The 22,724-nt window shown below is 47.8% G+C and overlaps 1 protein-coding gene across 8 annotated transcripts in view; it reads left to right on the top strand.

Moving 5' to 3' along the window:
* The window catches only part of Rfx4 (regulatory factor X4), a 162,596-nt gene that overhangs the window by 11,954 nt on the left and 127,918 nt on the right, over positions 1–22,724 (top strand). For 7 of the 8 annotated variants that reach the window (XM_063264402.1, XM_039080076.2, XM_039080073.2 and 4 more), the window contains exon 2: positions 16,064–16,150. In XM_063264402.1, the coding sequence (XP_063120472.1) occupies positions 16,064–16,150 (87 nt within the window). Of the gene's footprint in view, positions 1–1,991; positions 8,198–16,063; positions 16,151–22,724 lie in introns of those variants that run through there. The other variant, XM_039080074.2, reaches the window with a different exon arrangement.

The raw sequence follows: 22,724 nt of genomic DNA, 5'->3' as shown, positions 1-22,724 counted from the left end.
CTTCCTGCAGGGACAACTTCGTATGCAGTGTGCCTTGCGTCTCAGGTCTATCTGGGAGCATCCGAGTTTTAGTCAGCATTTACAGCTGGCTCAGTGGCTTCCAGTTACCTTGGTGAATTTGACATCCTCCAGCATTCAGAGCGTCACCCTTGTTCATGTTAGACAAGCTTTCACGTGGAACAGGTTCAGTATAAAAAACATTGTTGCTAGAATACGTGCTAAGTGTGTGATCACAGAACAGGCACCGTTGACTTTGCCTTAGAGTGGTGGCACCTGGTTTCATGGGCAGAGACTGTGGGGCTGCTAAAGTCTCCATTTCCCAGGAGACCGTCAGAAAAGCTGAAGGAGCACACAAAGGACCCTCATAGGACGTGGCACACCGTAATAACAAATACACGGGGGGCATCTGCCTTTTCCTGGTAGTCCTGGGAAGATTTCCAAGACACTCCCTCACCCACGCCCAGAGTGGATAGAAGCAAACAGAACTTTTAGAATCTATTTTTGTTGGTGGTGTTTTGTTTTGTTTTCCTACTGTGTTAGGTCTTTCATGATTCTACCTCGTAATTCTGTGACCTAGCACAAGCTGTCATTCCCATTTGACATCGGACAAAACTGAGGTTCAAAGAGCTTCTACATGTATTGACTTACATGGCAAGTTAGTGCCCAAGTGTCGTGAGGTTGATGCTTTTGTTTTTGAAAGATTTGGGGTGTGTGTGTGTGTGTGTGTGTGTGTGTGTGTGTGTGTGTGTGTGTGAGAGAGAGAGAGAGAGAGAGAGAGGGAGAGAGAGAGAATGTGTGAGTGTGTGGGTGTGTGTGTATGTGTGTGTGAATTGTGTGTGTATGAGAGTGTGTAAGTGTGTATGTGTGTGTAGTATATGTGAGTGTGTGTCTGAGTGTGAGTGTGACTTGCATGAGTGTATGTGAGTGTGAGTTACATGAGTGTGAGAGAGTGTGCAAGAGTGTGCTTGAGTGTGTGAGAGTGTGTATGTGCATGAGTGTGTGTGAATGTATGTGAGTATATATGTGTGTGTGTGTGAATGTATGTGTATGTGTGTGTATGTGTGTGTATGAATGTGTGTGAGTGTATGTGTGTGTGAGTGTGTGTAAATGTATGTGAGTGTGTGTGTGTGTGTAAGTGTATGAGAGTGTGTGTGTGTGCCTGTATGACTTTATGTTTACCACTCACATGCAAGATCTTGCTGAGACCAGAAGAGGGTTGGACATCTTGGCACTGGAATCACACGCTGTTGTAACTCATCCATGCATGTGCTGGGACCTGGACTCTGTTTTTTGGGGGGAACAGCCAGTGTTTCATTTGAATCAGGCTGCCTGCATCCCTGTTAAAACACCTGTCAGCATAGACATGAGTTCCTGGTTTCCCAGCAACAGAGTCCCACGGTCCTCATTCTGCCCCATGGTGTTTCAGTCACGCATGGGTCTGAAGAGACTGTACTTGCTTTGTGGGCGTTGACTTGAAACATCTTCCCTTGATCCTCACACTTCCCCATGGTTCGCAGTTACCTGGCTGAGTACAGGAATGGCACCTGCCGGAGTGTCTGGCACACGGTCAGAGCCAACAGGCGTTTACTTGACACAGACGTCCACCCTCAATACCTCAAGGTCAGGGAATATCTGCTTTCATTCTGAGGAGCTTCACTTGAGTCCTCATGGAATCAAGTTCCAGATCCGTAAACAGCAGTTGAACCCCTACTTTCTTGAGCACCTACTATGTGCCAGGCATGCTGCTGTGACTAATTCATTCTTCTTGTGGATCTGCTATCCTGTGCAGGGAGAGGCAGGCAAGCAGGGCACAGTCATTCCTTAAGGATCTCAGAAGATTTCTTCTAGCCCTCATAACAACCCCATGGCAGATGGTTTTCACAGGAGGAAGACACAGAGTTTACCTCATCAACTGTGAGGGAAGGGTTATAGTTAGTGTTTTCCTGGCTTTGAAGGCCCTGTTCTTTTCAGAATATCGAGTGATCCAGTATCAAGGACGCAACAGGGGACGTGACAGCAGAAGACCACAGGGTCACTTCAGCGGGGCATGCCATGAAGATCTCCATAGAGAAGCACTTTCTATGCCTGGTTTTACCTAATTCGCTCTCAGTCACACTCCAGGAGGTTTTGGGCATATGATGCCCATTTTGCAGATGAAGAAACTAAGTTTCAAGGATGTTGTCCAGTGGCTTATCCAGGGTCACAGAGTAAGAAAAGTCTAACTTGAATTCAAGAGTTTGGCTTCATAGCCAGGATGTTCTCTGCTACATTGTAACTGTACTGGCTGGTTTTGTGTCAACTTGAAACAAGCTGGAGTCATCAGAGAGGAAGGAGCCTGGGCTGAGGAAATGCTTCTATGAGATTCAGCTGAAAGGCATTTTCTCTATTAGTGATCAAGGGGGAGGGCCCTGTCCATGGTGGGTGGTGCCATCCCTGGGCTGGTGGTCCTGGGCTCTATAAGAAAGCAAGCTGAGCAAGCCAGAAGGTGCAAGTCAGTAAGCAGCACTCTCCATGGCCTCCTGCCTCCAGGTTCCTGCCCTGTGTGAGTTTCTGTCCTGACTTCCTCCGTGATGGACAGTGATGTGGAAATGTGAGAGACACACACACACACACACACACACACACACACACAGAGAGAGAGAGAGAGAGAGAGAGACAGAGAGAGACAGAGAGAGAGACAGAGAGAGAAACAGAGAGAGAGACAGACAGAGAGAGACAGACAGAGAGAGACAGAGAGACAGAGAGAGACAGAGAGAGACAGAGAGATACAGAGAGAGACAGAGAGAGACAGAGAGAAATGGGGAAGAGACAGGAAGGAAGCAAGGAGGAGGGAGAGGAAGAGGAAAGTAGAAAGGAAATGAACAAGGAAGGAGCTGCTATCTTAAATACTGGGAATTGTTAGGGTGATTCTGTTGTTTTGTTCTAGAACTTGTGCAAAGCTCTTACTCTGCATTTGTTCTTTTAACCCACGTGATATAGGCAGACCAGTGTTTTCCAGGAGGGGCACCGAGGTAGGTTCATTTACCTCCAGTCCTTCAACTGGGTAGGAAGCAGGAAGCCTAGAATTCCAGCTCATAGTCCTCTCCTGGGCCAGGAGGTGTCTTCAGAAATGACACCAGAGAAAGAAGAATGTTAGGCACTCCTGCTAGGCAAGAGCTTTGAGCGGGCACTGGGTGCCTGTGACCCAGGGATGGATCTGAGGAATAGAGAATGCTCCGTGATGGAATGTTGAGAGGAAACAGAAATGACAGGTACCCTGGGGACACAAATCCCATCTGTGGATGCATGGATAGAGCCTGGGCAATAAGGAAGACAAAGAGAGTTTCTAAAAAGGTACTGTGGGCAGGTAGGGTTCTCTTTCCAGCATTAAAAAAATATGGTTTTAGTCAGGTGGTGGTGCCACACGCTTTAAAACCCAGCGCTTGGGAGACAGAGGCAGCCAGGTCTCTTTGAGCTCGAGGCTAGCCTGGTCTAAAGAGTGAGTTCGAGGCCAGCCACGGCTACACAGAGAAACCTTGTCTCAAAACAAAACAACCAAAACAACCAAACAACAACAAAAACATGGCATCTACAATAAAAGAGCAGGTAAGAAGGAACCATTTTGTACAGGAGGAGGACCTGTTTGTTGGTAGCCTGTCTCAGAAGTTAGGATTGGTTGGAGTCTATTTGGGGCCTACAGCCTGGGGTTTGAGGGCAATGAGCATCGCCTACGAGGGCTGGAGAAGACATCTAGATGTATTTAAAAACACGCTTGAAGAATGCCAAAGATCTGATAGTTCTGATTTTCTATGGGTTTTAGCAATGCTGTGATGACAGATATGGAAAACTTTGAAATCTGCTGGTGTTGGGCAGTATAGACCAATCTCCCAGTGCAATGTAGATAGGACCCCTAGAGAAGAGGAGGGGAGTAAAAGCTGTGTAGCTGGATCTGGGGTGGCTCAGCCCTCATGCGCTTCTGTTTCTAGAAGGGAGATCTGCTCTGACACTGAATTTATCCCCCACAGGGATAAATTGAGGATCTTCCTCTGCCCTGGTCTCTAGGTGTCTTTGTGAGTTGGTAACAGAATAAATATCACTTGGGTATCCTGGGAAAGGGGTAGATTTTCTTATTAATTCTTGCACTGAATTACTCAATTACTGAAACTTTCTGCAATTCCCAGACTCTCTCTGGAAACTTCCTGAAATGGAAGATAGCACAATGCATGGCTCCTGTTTGGTTAGAAAGAGCCAGGCTCAGATCCAGCCTAGGGACATACTGGTCACATGGCAAGGTCACATGACTTCGGGCAGATCAATGGTGGAATGATTATGTTGATAAGGCGTTACACCCAGAGTCCACATCCTAGTAGACCGTTCCACATTCTACTTGGAATTTCCTACATCTGGCAGGGAAGATGGATTAATGGCGGGCAAGGGCCACAGTCCCAGACTTTAAACAGGCTTTTTAAAAAAAACACGGATTCTTGTTTCTTTACCTAGCGCTTCCTTCCTTTCTCGCCGCATCTGTTGTGGTGCAGCAGCCCTGTGGACTTCTTGGGGCAAAGGGTAGCAAAGAATGACCTAGCACAGAACGGTACACTGAGAGCATCAGGAGGGCTTTTTCTTTGGGAGGGGTCGGTAACGATTGGATAGCGGTTGAGAGTAAACTGTAGATGACATCCCGTCTTCATATCAAAAGGTTGGGCATGCCTGATAGACTAGCATGGCTGGCTTCCCGCAGGGGGTCCTCGAAGTCTCAGTTTGCCTTAAAGCTTCTCACTACTGAATGTGTACAGTGTAGATGGCGTCTGCCACAGAAACCCTTCTCCCCGGCTCCTCTTTCTCCAAGTCTCCCTTCTGAGGTGATGCCTAGGCGCCTTCCGGGCTTTGCCTATCTCCCACACTATTCAAAAGCACTGAAAGTTTCCCCACCAGCTACCCAACAAAAGCCAGACTCCTCAGCCAGCATGGGTTCCAGAGCCCGGCTCGAACGTGCGCACGAACCACAGCATCCTGACAGAGCAGTCACTGTATCTATGTGCAGAATGGGTGTCTGAATGAAGATGAGCAGTGGCTGCCAAGGTGCCTGTTAAGATTTTAGACTACATTTTATTTAGTGCATGTGTGAGTGCACAGGCACACATGTGTTTGGACACATGTCAAGTTCAGACGTACCGAGGTCAGAGAACAACTTTTCCTTTTCCTTTTTTTCTCTTATTGAAAATAGATTCTTTTCTCACACAGTATCTCCTAATTACTGTTTCCTCTCCCTCTATTTCTCCCAGGTACTCCCCACCTCCCCTCCTATCCAGATCCACTCCTTTTCTGTCTCTCATTAGAAAGGTGCAGGCTTCCTAAGCGATAACAACAAAATATAATGAGCAAACCCAAAAACTATCATGTGGAAGTTGACCCTACAAACCAAAAGAAAGAAAGGAGTCCAAAAGAAGGCACAAGCATCAGAGACCCATTTGATGGCACACTCAGGAATCCATAAAGTCACTGAACCCGAAGTCATACTATACACGCAGAGGACCTGGTGCTGACCCATGCAGACCTCTGCTTGCTGCTGCAGCCTCTGTGAGTTCGTATGAGCTTCGTTCACGTTGACTTAGATGGCTTCTTTCCCTTGGCGTCCTCCATCCCTCCGGCTCTTAAACTTCTTCTGCCTCCTGGTTCCCTGAGCTCTGAGGGGAGGGATTTGACGGAGACATCCCATTTAAGGACTGAGTGGTCCAAGGTCTCTCACGCTCGGCATAGCGTCTGGGTGTGGGTCCCCGTGTGTCTGTGCAGGAGGAGGCTTCTCTGATGATGGCTGAACAAGGCTTACTGCTGACCCGTGACTGTAGTAGAGTATCATCAGGGGTGGTTTTATTATTTTAAAGAATGGTAGTGCTCGATTCTACTCTAGGTTCCCAGACTGTCTGGTCTCTGGTCGTCAGTCACATCTCAGTCGGTTACTCCCGCAGGTTTGTGGTTTGTGACCTCCTCTGCACTGGTGTATCTTACAGGACAGGTTGTAGATCGAAGGCTTTGTGGCTTGGTCGGTGGTTACGTTTCTCTTTTGGTAACGGGCAAAGTACCTTCCTGTATCAGAGATGCTACCATGTAGGGATGAAGGCTCCATGTAGACGCCAGCTCGACTTCTCTGTGTTCTGTGTTGTCTTCAGCAATGCGGTTTTGCCGTCAGTTTGGGGAAAGCGACCTATTATCTAGCCAATGGCCCAGACCATTTAGGGATTTCAATGGAACCCCTTTAGTCAACAACGCAATTAGGTGTAACCCAATCCCAGCACTGGAAGCTTTGGTGACAAGAGTTGGCCGGTTAGGACTCTGCCTCCAGCATTTTTGGTGATTTTATTTAGTTCACCTTAATATGTCCATATATTTCAGGAAATTTCTACTGTATTAGATTTTCCAACTATCCCTCAAATGCCCCTCAACTTTAGCTGTGTCTCCCCGTCTCCCCTGCCTTAACACCCTGCTCTTTCCCCTACTCAAGCCCCCCATTTCAGTCCTGCTAATCCACTCATAATCATCCATTTGATTTCCATTTCTTACCGAGATCTACCTGTCCCTTCTAGTCCCTTCCCTACTCTGCATACCCTGTGTGCTTCTACAGCTGTCGCTTGGCCGTCTCTTACTTTAGAGCTGATCTCCACATAATAAGCAAATATATCCTGTATTTGTCTTTCCAAGTTTATGATACCTTACTCGAGATGATTTTTTCCCCCTAATCTCATCCACGTGCCCTCAAATTTTACGATGCCATTTTTATTTAACAGCCGAGTGACACTCCACTGGGCAGATGTACCCCATTTTCGGTATCCATTCTTCTCTGGAGGGACATCTGGGTTGTCTCCATTTCTAGCTATTACGGAGGGAGCAGCAAAGAACAGGGCTGAGCAGGTGTCTCTATTGGAGTCTGAAGCATCCTTTGGGTATACGCCCAAGAGCGGTATAGCGTCTCGAGGTAGATCAACTCCCCGATTCCTGAGGAACTGCCACGCTGATTTCCACAATGGCTGCTGCACACATTTACACCAGCAACGGACGAGAGCTCCCCTTACTCCACATCAGAGGACAGGTTCCAAGAGTTAGTTTTCTCTGCCATGTGAGTCTTGGGGATTGAACGGGGGGGGGGGGGGTCTTCTGGCCTCACCTACCTCGATGGCCCAACCTGTTATTCTTCTGCCTGCCTCAGGGACTCTGCACACTTCAGTCCTTCTGCCAGGGGCCCGCACTTCTTTCCATCGCTGCTGTTCACACCTCTCAACTGCTTAGCTGTCACTTTAAGAAGGATTTTTTCTCCCCCCCCCGTGACATATTTTTCTGTGTATTGATGCACGACTGAGCTGAAACCTCCAGCCTTCCTTGAAGATGGTGTCTGTACTGCATGGCCGCACCGGGCGCATGGTACTTTATAAAGAGGTGACAGGCAGAGGGTGGGCTGGATGAGTGTAAGTTCCTTCACAGGCTCCCCTTGGTGGAACCCCTGTGTGGGTCAGGCCATCTGTAGAAAGCCACAGAGAGCGCTTAGGTGGCTCCTTAGAACATTGGAGTAAGTGTGAAGTTCTACCCTGGGCCACTCAGGGCCTACGTGCTCCAGCAATTCCTCCACACCTCCGACTTCCCCACCACAATGTCTCCTCGCTCTCCAAGCCCATTCCTGCCTTGGGCCTTTACCCTCCAGTGTCACCTTCTCAGACCTGCAGTTAATACCCCTGCTACTACCCGCTATCCCATCTCGTGCCTCGTAGTTACCACTCTTAACGGCTCTGAAGTCCTCCCATTTGTCTGTTTGGCTCTGTTTCCACTGTCGGACACAGGTCCCCTGAGTCAGGACCTTCTTGGTCTTGTTCATCACTAAGGGCTTTAGCCTAGCGCAGAGTAGGCACCCCATCCGTATTTGGTGACCATGGGAAAAAAAAAGGCAAACACGGGGTTGGGGCTGTCTTTGTGGTTCAGCCCCTTCCTGGATAGAACCCAGGGGCCCCTGGGCTAGGGCCTGTGGGGTTGCCATGGTAACCACTGACTGACCTGAGGAGCCCTTTGGAGAGGCCACAGCTGCTGCCTGCTAGGGGGTCCAGGTTCTGTGTGTCGCCACCAATGTGGAACCAGGGAAGAGAGAAGAGGGACTGGGAGAGAATGGAGAGCAAAGCATGGGCCCGTGATGGAGGTTACAGACAGAGGAGGCCATGGCAACCCCATTCCACCGGTAATGACCTAGGCTCTGGGGAAGGGACCTGAACAGAAGCCCTCCTCGGCAGCCATTCGTGTGGCATAGCAACCCTCTCATGTCGTGTTTCTTACAGTTGCGGGTTCCTAAAATAAGCCCCGGCACAGTGTCCTGAAAGACGGCTTACAGGGAGAGCACGGACAGCACCTTCTATTAAAAACCTGGTGACACTTTCTGTCAGACAGCTCTTTCTCAGGTATTGCATAAGACATTCCTGTTGGCACCAGGGCTCTGTGCGTCCCACTGTGCTCCCTAGGAAGCCTAGCTGCTTCCAAGCTGCCTGTAAGGTGGTTTCCAGGCTGCAGAGCCTGGACTTTGCAAGCTGCTTCCAGGGCCCTCTCACACCCCTGTCCTACCAAGTCTTTGGGCCATAGGTTGGCGAACTCTTCACCCTTTCCCAGAACCCAACTGACCTTTCTCTACTCAATGCCCTCATCTCTGACCACAGCCCTCGTGCCTAAAATACCTCTTTCCTTTTTTTCCTGTATGACTGGTGGTGGTGAATCCTTGAAGGGCCAGCCAAACTCAGCCAGGCCAAGATGGCTCTGTCTTCCTTCCCGAGGCCACAGCTTCTCTGTAGATGCATTGTTTCCTCTCCATGTCCCCAGATCAGGAGGCCAGCTTTGGAGTTAGACCCGACTGGGCTCAGCCACCGAGTCTGAGTTATTTCACCTGGGTTCGTCCTGGCCGTCTTAGTTTTCTTCCAGCAAACCAGAGCTAGTGGGCTCCTCCGCCTTGGTTTCTCTGAGGAGTAGAGAGGAGGTGTGTGACACAAGGTGGCTGGCATGTGGTGAACACTCACTGCTACGGTTCCTACCCACCCCCACCCCTGGACCCCTGATGACTATCTCTGGCTTCGTCTCTCCAGAGAGCTCCTGGGTTCTAGGAGATGGTGCCTCTTCTATTTTCCTATGGCTCATGAGGCCAAATGGCTCAAGCACTTTGCCATTGCTGTTTTGTTCTCTTTGGAGAACCCTGGTAGGCGGGGACTCAGGAACCTGGGGCCCATTCCCAACACCACATGGCTGTGAGTAGTGGCACTGGCACTTGAACTCAAGTGTCCTAACTCACAGTCCACCAAGACTGCCTTCTCTCCCACCTTGTACTGACTGTAATGCCCTATGTCTCCATGTCAGACATCTGGACTTAAAACGGAGCAAGATACTATCTCCTGAATCTTCGAAGGGCTTGTTCCCTCCCTGACTTGGTCTTTGCCCAAATTCCTCATCTTCTGAGGCCTTTCTAATGGAGGCTCTCCCTGCCTGTGATCCCAGTAACTGGCGTTTCGTTTTGTTTTGTTTTCCTCAGTCATCTCTGCCAACTGGTTTCCTAACTACTCTTAGCTCTTGGGGACGAGATATTGAACAAAGCAAATAAGGTTGTTTCGTTTTAAGGGGGAGGAAAATAAACTCTAGAAGACAAATATGTAGACCTTGAGACCCCAGGCCCCAGGGTTCTGGCTGAATAACTTCCGTTAGGATTAGAAGAAAGGCACGTGGCAGTTATTGTAAAATGGACGCATAGATAGCACAATCTCGGGTCCCTATGAACAGGCTCCCCAAGCTTTCCTGAGGCCTTGACTTTTAAGATTTATTTTAATCAGCTCCCCCAGTGTATCGACGTGTTTGTGAAGCAGAATTCTAAGCTTGAGGTGCTTGGGACATGCTGTCTCCTGGATGTGGTAATTCATGATCTCTTCCACAGCCTCCTAGGAAGTCAATATTCTCTGTGGTTCTGCTCAATCTCATTCATGGAGAAAAGTCATGGAAATCAGGGTTTCTCAGTCTTTGAACCAAAGTGAAGGTCTGCATGTAGGTAAAGCTCCTGAGAAGTAAGACTCACGGGCCTGCTTCCAGCTGTGGGCCCTGCTCTGTGGTGCGGCCTAGGAGGCTGAACTCATAGCCATCCTCAGACCCTTTGCAATGTTTGCCACAAGCTTGGCTCTCATTACAGGAAGTCATCGAGTGTGAGTGGCGAGCTCCTCCTCCTGCACTGGAACAGTGCCAGTGTGGCCCTGCTGGTCACAGCTGGCCTTGCTTTGTAACTTTCAGTTCAAGTCCCTTATCTATAAATAGAACTATCGAGTCGTGGCGAGAACACTGCTCTGAGGTTTGATTTAGGCCAATGTACAACAATGCGTTCTTGAGTGACACTTGCCACATGGTAGGAACCTCTTATTGCTGGGGTTGGGAGGACTGGGGGGGAGAACACATCCAATACTGTTTATTTCCTGTGTGCAACATCTCAGGGGCCAGGCATAGCAGACAGCTGGGTTCAAGATGGAAAAACAGAAGCTGGGAATGGTGGTACATGCCTGGAATCCAGCATATAGAAGGCAGGAGGATTGAAATTTAGAGGTCAGCCTGGGCTACATCATGAGACATTGTCCAAAACAAACAAACATACAAACAAACAAACAAACAAACAAATGAGGTAGGGAGGAGGTCAGCAGTTAAGAGTGATAGTTGCTCTTGCAAGAAGACCTAGGTTTGTTTCCCAACGCCCACATGGTTCACAGCCATCAGTAACTCCAGTTCCAGGGATCTGGACTGTACCAGGCACATGTACATACATGTACACATGTGCAGGCAAAGCAGTCATCCACATCAAATAAATCTAAAGATTTTTTTTAAATGAGAACAGAAATTATAGGATCCTGCCCTTGAGAGTTCAGGAGATAGCATCGGCCTGTCACAGAGGACAGAAGCTAGTTTCATACAGAAGAGTCTCATATATGTTTTATCACACATAGCACCGCTCCAGCATGGCTTCTTACATCAAAAAGGTACACACACACACACACACACACACACACACACACACACACACACACACACAGACAGACACACACACACCCCAGCACAAAATTCTGCTCTTCCAAAGTTGGGAAAAAAGCCTTTGATGTGTCATGCTTTTCATAGCCTTGACGATGGAGAAGATTAGAGAATCCCGCATCTGTGTGGACAGGTCTGCATGAACACCACACATTCGTTACGGCAGTCGTGTAGCACGTACTGAGGTGAGGCTGGGCACTGTAGGCTTGACTCTAATGGAGAGTCCAAAGAAAGAACCAAGTGAACTCCACTCCTGAGATGTTTGAGCCGAGAACTGAAGAGCCCGCCCCAGGGGACAAGGCTGACAGAGTAACAGGCAAGAGTGTTTAGCAAAGATTATAACGTGTAGGTAGAGTTTTCGTGGAAGTTCTGACTGGCTTGAGGTCGCAGTGCTGACACTGTGTCTGGCACCGTGTGGGAGGCAGGAGACGTGGGCTCGGCTCACACTTGGAGAACGGAGATTATGACCTTGGGGTGCTGGTCCCCAACCTCTACCAGTTTGACCAATCATCTAATCTCTCTAAGTTTTAGCTTTCTTATCTCAAAATGTATTTGTTTCTTCTCTCTCTTGGGGTGGAGTTTGGATGTGTTTGCCAGAGGTTCTTCACCTTAATATTTTTATTTTATTTTTGGTTTTTTAAGGTAGGGTTTCTCTTTGTAATCCTGGCTGTCCTAGCATTCACTCTGTAGACCAGACTGGCCTTGAACTCAGAGATCTTCCTGCCTCTCACTACTAAGTGCTGGGATCAAAGGTGAACGCCACCAAGGCCCAGCCCTCAATTGTTGATCTGGTGTCTATCAGTAAACCTGGAGTTTGCTTGGCTAGGTTGGCTGGCTAGCGAACCCCAGTGAGTCCATGTTTTTGTCTCCCCAGCACTGGGGTGATAGCTGTCACACCCAACTTCTCATTCGGGTGTTAGGGATTTGAACCCACGGCTTCACGCTTTCTCAGAAAAGCACTTCGCCGATTGAACTGACTCCAGCCCTAACACGTGTCCTTAACAACTCCTAGATCCTAGAGTTCTTGTGACGAGGCAAATGCCAGTTTCAACATGTGGAGCATGTAAGTGTTCCACATAGGCTGGCCTTTGTGACTGAATCATACGCCCTGCAAAGGTAGATGACTCATGGACGCTCGTTAGCCATCAGTATAGATGTCATTCTGGTTGAGAATGACAAACTCCACACAGTCCCATCCCAGTCTGGACCTCGATGTTTCTGGAAGCACGGGAATTCCAAGTATTCACCCCACAGTCTGGACCCTTCGAGTAGACTCTGCTTGCCAGATGCCCACAGGACATTGACTGACAAGAAGATGTTTAGAAACCTGTATAGCAACAAAGTAGGAGAAATTTCTTCTAAAAGTCACTGAAACAAGTGGGGGTCTTGGGCCAGAATAATGGAGACATGATGACTGCCTTTCCATTTCTGCCTGGTGTCAGAGACTGGACTCGTTTGGGTCTCCCAAGACAGAGCGGAGAGCAGCCTGGATACACACACAGTGCATCTTAGGGTCAGAGGGAGGCATGGGTGTGGGACAGCAGGCAGAAAGACTATTCAGTCATATCTTGCTTCTCCTTTTCTCACGGCCCTTTTTACTGGTCCCTGTTCTTGTCTGGGCTTTTATCTGTCTCTGGTGCTGGGGCTGGGCCATAGCAGGCAGGCACAGGAGAGGAGCATTTTTACCTGACTTGGGACATGGTGGTCAGGGACTGTGCCATTCTGACCCACCTGGTGTGGAGAACAAGGTCCTCCTCTCTGGAATGTTGCCAAGTTTTCCACAACACCCCTCTTAGGGCAGAGAATTCTCATGGCTGAACCAGGCCTTACCAAGATTAGCGGGGCTGGCTTGGTACAGTCTAGTAAGGGACAGGAAGGATTTCTTTGTTCCTAGTCTCATGAAAAGGAGAAAGGGGTGTGTGTGTGTGTGTGTGTGTGTGTGTGTTTGTATATGTGTGTGTGTTTGTGTGTGTGTTTGTGTGTTTGTCTATGTGTGTGTTTGTGTGTATGTGTATGTGTGTGTGTTTGTGTGTGTATGTGTGTGTGTTTGTGTATGTGTGTTTGTGTGTGTATGTGTGTGTGTTTGTGTGTGTATGTGTGTTTGTGTGTGTGTTTGTATGTGTATGTGTGTGTGTTTGTGTGTGTATGTGTGTTTGTGTGTGTGTTTGTATGTGTATGTGTGTGTTTGTGTGTGTGTATGTGTGTGTTTGTGTGTGTGTTTGTATGTGTATGTGTGTGTGTTTGTGTGTGTGTTTGTATATGTGTGTGTGTTTGTGTGTGTGTTTGTATATGTGTGTGTGTTTGTGTGTGTGTTTGTGTGTTTGTCTATGTGTGTGTGTTTGTTTGTATGTGTATGTGTGTGTGTTTGTGTGTGTGTATGTATGTGTGTTTGTGTGTGTGTATGTGTGTGTTTGTGTGTGTATGTGTGTGTGTTTGTGTGTGTATGTGTGCGTGTTTGTGTGTGTGTTTGTGTGTGTGTGTGTTTGTATGTGTATGTGTGTGTGTTTGTGTGTGTGTGTTTGTATGTGTATGTGTGTGTGTTTGTGTGTGTGTATGTTTGTGTGTGTTTGTGTGTGTATGTGTGTGTATTTGTGTGTGTGTTTGTATGTGTATGTGTGTGTGTTTGTGTTTGTGTGTTTGTGTGTGTGTTTGTATGTGTATGTGTGTATGTTTGTGTTTGTGTGTGTTTGTGTGTGTATGTGTGTATGTGCATAAGTGAATATTCATGTGTGTGTAGGTGTACATGTATGTATGCATTCCTACAGAGACAAAAGGACATATTCAAGTGCCACCCCCAGGCACTGTCCCACTTCATTTTTTTTGAGACAGATTGTCTCACTGTCTTGTATGACACACAGTAAATGAGGCTGTCTGGTCAGCAAGCCCCTGAGCTGTGTCTTCTCTGCCTATCCCAACGCCACCCCCAGCGCCAGCATTAAAAACATTCCCCACCTAGCTGAACTCAGGGCCTAGCGCTTGCCTTACTGAGCCATCTTCTCAGCTCCAGATAACGCTCGTGGTGATGCGGTTTGATGGTGACAGATGCAGGGATGACAGCGGAGGCCGTCAAGGCGGGACAGGATGGAGAAAGCTGGAAGGGTTCTGGAGAGCCATTTGCTTTGGGCTACAATGTGACCACAGACACCCACCTTGCGCATCCCAGCTTTGAAACGTTACAAGCTGCTCCCTGGCCCGCTGTGCCTTTGAACGTGTGCTCCGAGATTTCAGCTTCTGCGCTCCTTGGGATTGCTCGGAAGCACCCGCTTTCCACATCCTCTTAACAAGCTGGCCTTTGTTCTCTCCTTGAATCTCTTCCCCCTACATGTTTATAATTTTGGAAGCAGCTTTTAAAAGAACAGTAGGTCGGGGCATAACTTAGAACAGACCAGAATCCAGCACTTCTCCCTGCTGTCCCCTGCCACGCTCACCTGCCTGGCTGCTTTGTACAGCACACACACGTGTAACCCAAGGTGCTCACTGAAGGCTTTTCCTCAGTTTTTGGAAATCTAAGGATTCCCATTGCTGAGCCACCCTCTAGATCTCAGCTGCTTTCTAGGAAAAAAATCAGAGATTAGAATCCTTCCTTCTGGAAGAAGTTTCCAGAACGGAGGAAACTAATCTAGAAAGGATCCAGATTAATAAGATAGGAGATCCTGGCTCCCATATTGTGAAGGCAGTGAAAGCCAGGGGTGGTGGTGTGAGACTACAATCTTAGCATGAGATTCTGAGGCAGGAGGATGACCAACGTGGGTTACATAGGGGTTTCAAGGACAAAATGGGCGACATTTTGAGATTATCTGAATTGACCGACTGGAAAGGAAGTTGTAGAAACCAGTAAGAGCTGGGCTCTTCACAGGGCTGTGAATGTGGCCAGTCCTAGTCTAGGGCCACATATGCATTTCCAGGAATTGCCACATTATATAAAATCACAGTGTGAAGAATGCAGAGTGTGTGGGGTAATCCTTTAAGGAGTCAAGGTTCAAAGGCGGTTAATGACACATTGTAGCATTTTAATAAAAAACAGTAGCACAGCCTGACCGGTAAGAAGTAAGTAATCACAAAGGTCTACAGACAGCTTTGGAAGCAGGTATCAGAATGGTGGCCCTGTGAACTGCTGTCAAGTCCTAGAAGTGGGTGTGGCAGGCAGAAGTGACTTTCTCTGAGAATCCTGAGTAATGGGTGGATATGTGAGGCAAGAGCATTTGCACATCCTCTTGGACTCCGCTCAGCTGCTTGCAGCTTTCGTCCTTCTTCAGATTGTTACAGAAGAAGTGGAGTCCAGGGAAACACAAGCGCGGCCCCACACTGGAACCCATCCCTTGGTTATCTCAGTGGACTGTGTTGTGTCCAAAGGAGGCGATCGATTGTACGTAGCTGATGTTGTTGAATGATCGATAGGACGAGTAGCTGGTGTTCTGGAAATGGAGTAAGCCTTATACTACATTACAAAAAAAAAAAAAAATAGACTCCTAGTTAACTTTTGAAATTGGACAGAAAACCATAGTCCTTTAGATTTTGAAGGTGCTACAAGAGACTCTGGTACTTTCGATTTCTCCTCTCACTACTTGGAAGTGTCTCTTTTGGGGATCACCTGACAAAAGGAGGTGACTTCCAGCTCCCCTGCCCTCCTCCGCCTCAGCCAGATTCCCCTGGGTCTTGTTTCTATTTGAAGAAAAGTCTCTCCTACTGACAGCATCGCCAATGACTTGATCAAGCTATGTTTTGCAAACCAAGTCTCAGGAATGTATCCCATGTGTGAAGGACAGATGACCCTTTATTGGTAGTACTAGGCTTTGAATGTTCCAGAATCAGTAGGTTTTGACCAAGAAATCTTCAAGAGGGTCTGCAAATGGCCACATGGCCTGTAAGCTACTCAGGAAACTTCCGCCAGCAATGGTGCACGGAACGCTATACAGACAGCCCGTTTCTGGTTCAGGCTGACCTGTGGGTAAGCTTATGGTCATGTACAACTAATGTAACTGATTGATTGGTTGTTTTTTTTCTTCTGCAGAGAGCTGGATTGAAAGATGCCTCAATGAAAGCGAGAATAAACGCTATTCCAGCCACACATCTCTGGGGAATGTGTCTAATGATGAAAGTGAGTGCTTGGTTCTCGTTCCTTTATGACATCCCTGACCACGCCACGGTCCTGATGGGAGGGCGCACTTCTGCTTAGCAAACCTTTACCCTAGCCTTGCTAGGATCACCTGGAACAAGGCACTTTCTGCCCGGAAGTGTGCTGCAGAGAGAGAGTTGAATCTGGCCACTTGGGCATGGGAATCCGGGCCAAGGCAAAGCCTGGTTTGTAAACATCTGTTCTCTGCCTTGGTTCTTCTAGCCTGGTCCCCGCAGATCCCAAAAGAGTGGTGCTATGATTGGGTAAATGCAGACCCCAAGGGGAAAACATTTTCATTACCTGTTGACGTGGCTGTGTTGGAGGTTGACTGCTTTAAGACAACAGACAAACGCCCTTGATGCTGGAAAGTTGAGACGTCTTCTGGATCTCAGCTAGGAACTGGGGTTAACTGCAGGGTGTAAATTCCCACAGTTGCACCTTTCCCTGTGCTGTGACAGACCTCGCAGTCCAGGACTTGTATGTTCACCATTGGCACTAAAAGGGGGTGCAGCTCACTGTATCATTCCTGCGGATCAGAAGAATCCTTCTCCTTTGTGTAGTCTTAGCTCAGCTTTCTCTCAGCCTGAGCCAGGGCCGCCAGCCCTTAGCACGTTCCTTAAACCTGTGCCCTTTATTCTGTGGAGGTAGTTTCCTCCTATTCCTAACCCTCTGGGTGCTTCCGGTTTGTTTTTGTTTCTGTTTATTTTTGGGGTCACAAAGTGTTTAATTCCATCAAGTGTTTTCTTCTGTGCCAGTTAACACGATCACGTGCTTCTTTCTCTTTCTCACGTTACCTTGGTAAATGAATCACATCGACCTTCAAGTGTCGTACCACCCTGCGTACAAGCAACCCCCCATCTTGGTCATTGCAGGGTGCCGTATTCTGCAGTTTTCATAAGCTCTGCATCCGGTTTGCCAGCTTTTCGTTGAGTGTGTTTGAGTCCTTGCCCACAGGACGTGCTGGTCTGTAGTTTCCTTTTCCTTTTTGGTGTCTCTGTCTGGCTTTAGTGTCGTGGTGCAGATGGCTTTGACTTTGGCAGTGTGTCTGCCTCTCCCATGTTTTATGGATTTTGAGAAGACGGGTGCCCTGAACATCCCCGTGTCTTCAGTGGACTCGGGTACTCAGGTTTGCTAGGGTTGTCCCAGGACGAACGCACAGAGAGCCTTAGAAGAGAGAGCGAGAGGTGCGGCTTTCCAGGTAGCTGAGCGGATGTAGACCTCCGGGTGCAACTGAGGCGTCTGGTGGCTCACTTCCCTGCCAGCTCTTGTCAGACCCATTCCTCTCCATCCTGGCTGTTCACACAAGAGCATGACGTCAGCACTGCAGCTTTCATCTGCATCTCTCTGATATCTCGAGAGTATCTTACCGTATGCTTACTGTTCCGCAGCCCGCTCATGTCTTCCACCCGAGTGTTTTAAAAATAGTGTTGTCTTCTCTTTAATGATATATGAGGTGTTCCTACAATCTATCTAAGGGGATTCACCAGGTAAAAGTAATGTGTATCTTCTCTCCATTTGTGACTTGCCTGTTCACTGTGTGTGTGTGTGTGTGTGTGTGTGTGTGTGAGCACTCACATATGTGCATGCTTGTGCATGTGTGTATGCATGTGTTTGTGGATGGCCACACGTATGTATGGAAGCCGGAAGTCAACCTCTGGTGTTTTGAAGGAGCTGACCACCTTGGTTTTTGAGACACGGTCTCTCATAGGCCTAGAACTTGCCGGAGTAGGCGAGACTGGCTGGCCAGTAAGGCCCCGAGAGCCTTGTCTCTACTTCTCCAGCACTGGGATTCCAAGTGCCCTCCCATCGCTCGGCCCCTCACTTGGGTTCCGGGACTGAGGCTCACCTTCACCCTTGCCAGGCAAGCTCTTTATCGCTGAGCCTTCTGCCAGTCGCCTTTCGTTCTGTAAAGTTACTTTTGGATGAGTTAAACCTCCTGACTGTTTGCGTTCCTTTAGCTTTACTTTAACTTATTTTGGATGCAAATCGTTGGGGGAGGTCATGCATCTTGTGGCGCACAGGTGGAGGCCTGAGGGCAGTCTGCAAGAGCTAATTTTCTCCTCCCACCGTGTGGGTCCCAGGGATGGCACACAGGACGTCAGGCTTGGCAGCAAGGGCCTTAACCCACTGAGCCATCTCCACAGCCTCCAGAAGTTCTTCTGTGTATCAATGTCCAACCCACCAGGGCTTTCTCCTACACGGGTCTTCTGTCGGGAATTGAAGGTCACATGTGCAGGGACCCAGGTCTGCAGGGTTATGATCTGCACTACTGGTCTCTCTGTCTCTCTTGCACCAAGATCACAGCCCCTTCACAAGGCAGTAGTGTCAGCTAACAAAGACGTCACGGTATTTCTCTTTGATTTCATTTCTTCGGAGGCAGGGTCTGGACGCTTAGGCAAGGCTGGTCTGGAACGCAATGCCTAACCCAGGCTTCAACACACAGACCTCTTGCATCTGCCTCCCCACGACCAAGGTCACCCTACAAGTGTCACCATGCCTCTTCTTTTTTCTTCTTTATAATTTTTTGGGGTGATCTACATTCTTCCACACACACTTTAGATACATTCACACAAATCCATATAGACTTTAGAATTAGTGGTAAATTTTTACATCTGGAAGAAAAGAACCTACTAAGATTTTAAAGAGTGAAATCTACTAAAAACGTTGTGGCGATGGGGCGTTGTTAAGAAGCCCCAGCAACCGAGATCACCCGCTGCTTGCATTGCCCTGGACTCAGTTCCAGAAACCATGCCAGGCAGTTCACGACTGCCTGTAACTCCAGCTCCTGGGAGTCAGATACCCCTTCTGCCCTTCTTGAGCACTGACAAATACACGGTGTACACATACAGGTAGGCATACACACATACACACAAAATAAAGATAAGTACATATACTTCCTGAATATCTTGGGAAACCGGCACGGGATGGCGGCATGCACCTTCACTCCCAGCACACAGGAGGCAGAGGCAGGTGGATCTTTGAGTTCCAGGCCAGCCTGGTCTACAGAGTGAGTTCTAGGATAGCCAGGGCTACACAGAGAAGCCCTGCCTCAGAAAACAAACAGCAATAGCAACAACAAAAACTTTTGGAAAACCAACCTCTTGACATTTTAATCTACATGTGCCATATTTGATCTCTGCATTTAGATCATTTTGATTTAATTTCAGAGGGGAGGCTTTACCCATCTTACTTTGGACGCGTTCCTAGGCAATTGCTGTTCTTTGGTGTTAATATGAGTATTAATATTTTTTCTAATTAGTGCTCACTAGCAGATCAGAGTGTAATTGTTTTATCACGTACAAATAATTAGTTGACTTATAAGTCTGCTCTCAGGGGTTGTTGGAGATCAAACCCAGAGTCATGCACGCGCTAGGCAAGGGCGCCACTGCCGAGCCCGTGAGCGTTTGAGACCGAGCCTTGCCATGCCCTCCAGGATGACCTGAGACTTCACGTTCTTGCCCCCTCTTCTTTTGTCCCAAATTACATGAATAGACCTCTGTGCCTGACCACATTGTCCGAATATAGTATGCACGTCATGCCACCAAAAATGTCGCCCAAGAATAATAAGTGTTTATTTCTCTTTTATTGAGTCATTTTTCATATTTCTCATTTATAGAGTCATTGGTGTTCTGTTCAGGAAGTTGTGTCCTGTTCCAATGCATTCAAGGGCATTTCCTACTTTCTTTTCTATGAGAATCAGTGTATCTGGTTTTATGTTGAAGCCCTTGATCAACCTGGACTTGAGTTTTGTGCAGGGTGATCAATATGGATCTATCTGCATTCTTCTATATACAGACATCCAGTTAGACCAGCACTATCTGTTGAAAATGCTTTCTTTTTTTTCCCATTGTATGGTTTTGGCTTCTTTATCAAATATCACCTGTCTGTGGGTGTGTGGATTTATTTCTGGGTCATCGTTTCGATTGCATTGATCAAAGTGTCTCTTTCTACACCAATACCTTGCAGAGGACAACTTTTGGCTCTCTCTCTCCACCATGTGAGTCCTGAGGACCGGCCTTAGGCTGTCAAACTTGGGAAGGAAGTGTCCTCACCAGCCCAGTCCCAGCCCAATCTTTTTGTGTTATTTTTTCTTTGTTTGTTTGTGTTCTCCTGTGCTGTGATGCACTGGCTGGGAGCCTAGAGTGATGCTGACTTGAAGAAGTGAGCCAGGGCATCCTTGTCTTCCCGCCTAATCCATGGGTGTTTGTGGTGAGTCCCTTCGAAGAGGATTCCTTGTGTGTAGATTTATGCATCCTTTCTCTCAGACTGAGAAAACCCCCTCTTTCCCCAGCACACCAAGAGATTTTACTCCAACACAGTTGTTAAATTTCACCAAGTACCTTTTCCTGCATCCACTGCAAAAGTCACGTGTCTCTCTCCTTTTTTCCTGTTAACATGGTGAATTACATTGATTACTGAACTTGTGCATTCCGAGAATAAACTGCACTTGGTCGAAAGTCTCACCTTTTGAAGTCTATATTTCTGGGTTATACTGATGCTATTCCTAGGTCTATATTGGTGACATTTATTGGTCTGTGACTTGCATAAATGACTTTATCAGTTTCTCCGTGAACGTCTTGGAAGCCTCATAGAGGGTCGTGAAGCTTCCGCTTTTCTGTTTTCTTTGGAAAGTGTGGAAGAGAATGACTTAACTGTTTAGAATTCAGCACGGTGGAAGTCTCTGAGCTTTTCTTTTAAAGGAAGGTGTTTAACGTCTGATTAAATATTTTAAGTGGGTATAAAATTATTCATAATTTTCTTATTTTAACAAATTGTTATCTTAAGGAACGTGTATTGTTTATATCTCAGCACTTACATGTTCACTAGCTAGTCTTACGACAAGTCGACACGAGCTAGAGTTATCTGAGAAGAGGGAACCACTGGTGAGAAAATGCTTCCATAACATCGGCCCGTAGGCAAGCCTGTCGGACATTTTTGTAATTAGAGATTGACCTGGGAGGGTCCAACTCATTGCGGATGAGTCAGCCCCTGGGCAGATGGATCTGGGCGTATCAGAAAGCAGGCTGTCAAGTCATGTGGAGCAGGCCAGTAAGCAGCGTCCTTCCAAGGCTCCTCGGCCTTCAGTCCCTACCTGCAGGTTCTTGCCCTGGCCCCAGTTTATTGGTCCATAAACTGTAAGGGGAAATAAACCCTTTCTTCCCCAAGTTGTTTTTGGTCATGGTCTTTATCCCAGCAACAGAAACCCTGACAAACATGGTCTATGTCCTGACTCTGCCTTCATTTTTTTTTTTTTTTTGGTTCTTTTTTTTCCGGAGCTGGGGACCGGACCCAGGGCCTTGCGCTTCCTAGGCAAGCGCTCTACCACTGAGCCAAATCCCCAACCCCTCCACCTTCATTTCTTGTGTCATCTTTGTGATCTCTCTCAGTTCACCTCCCTCTCTGTTGTATTTATCGCTACTCTTGTGTTTACTATTTATTCCCTTCCTCCTCTGAATTGCATTTGTTGACGTTCTCTAGTTCGGGGTAGATAATTGATTTTCAGCCTTTCCTAAGGTAAACATTGAAAATTATAAATGTTCCTTGAAACACTGCTTAGCTGTATGCTGTAGCTTTTCCCTTTCCTCTCCCTTTCTCCCCTCCCCCACTTTCTCTCGCTCTCTCCCAGGGGCGGGACCTGGGCTTCATGTGCTTACTCCTGCATTGAGCCATGTGCTGGCCCTGTGCTCCCCCTCATGTTACCTTTCATTATCATCAGGTACTCTGCTTTAAGTCTTCTGCCATGACTCGCTCTCTTGCCCGTGGCTTGTCCACAGGTCCAAGGTTTACTTTCCAAGCCTGCAGTTCCCGATTTCACCTCGCTCCGCCATAGTGCAGAACATTTTCTGCACAGTGTCAATATTTGAGATTGTTGAGACTCCCTTCCTGCCCCAGTGCAGGCTTTATCTTGGCAAATGCCACAGGGAAGAAGATGCTTTGGCTGTCGGTCAGGTGGGGCTGGACAGCCATGTTCTTCAAACACGCCACATCCTTAAAGACCCTGCTGTCTTTGGCTGTTTTCTCGGTTCTGAGACAAGTGTGTTTAATGTTCCAGCTGATTATAACTGCTTCCAATTATCTTTTTATTTTGGTAGTTTTTAACTTAAAATAATAATTTCTTGAGGAAGTAATTATATCCTTTATCAATGATCACCACCACCACCACCACCATCACCACCATCACCACCACCACCACCACCACCACCATCACCACCACCATCACCACCACTATCACCACCACCATCACCACCACCACCACCATCACCACCACCATCACCACCACCATCACCACCACCATCACCACCACCATCACCACCACCATCACCATCACCACCACCACCACCACCATCACCACCACCATCATCACCACCACCATCATCACCACCACCACCATCATCACCACCACCACCATCATCATCATCACCACCACCACCACCCCACCACCATCATCACTACCACCATCACTACCACCACCACCACCACCACCACCACCATCACCACCATCACCACCATCACCTCCACCACCACCATCACCACCCCCACCACTATCACCTCCACC

The sequence above is a fragment of the Rattus norvegicus genome, chromosome 7, assembly GCF_036323735.1.
Source record: "Rattus norvegicus strain BN/NHsdMcwi chromosome 7, GRCr8, whole genome shotgun sequence".
Lineage (NCBI taxonomy): Eukaryota > Metazoa > Chordata > Mammalia > Rodentia > Muridae > Rattus > Rattus norvegicus.
This window is presented reverse-complemented; position numbering and strand designations above follow the sequence as displayed.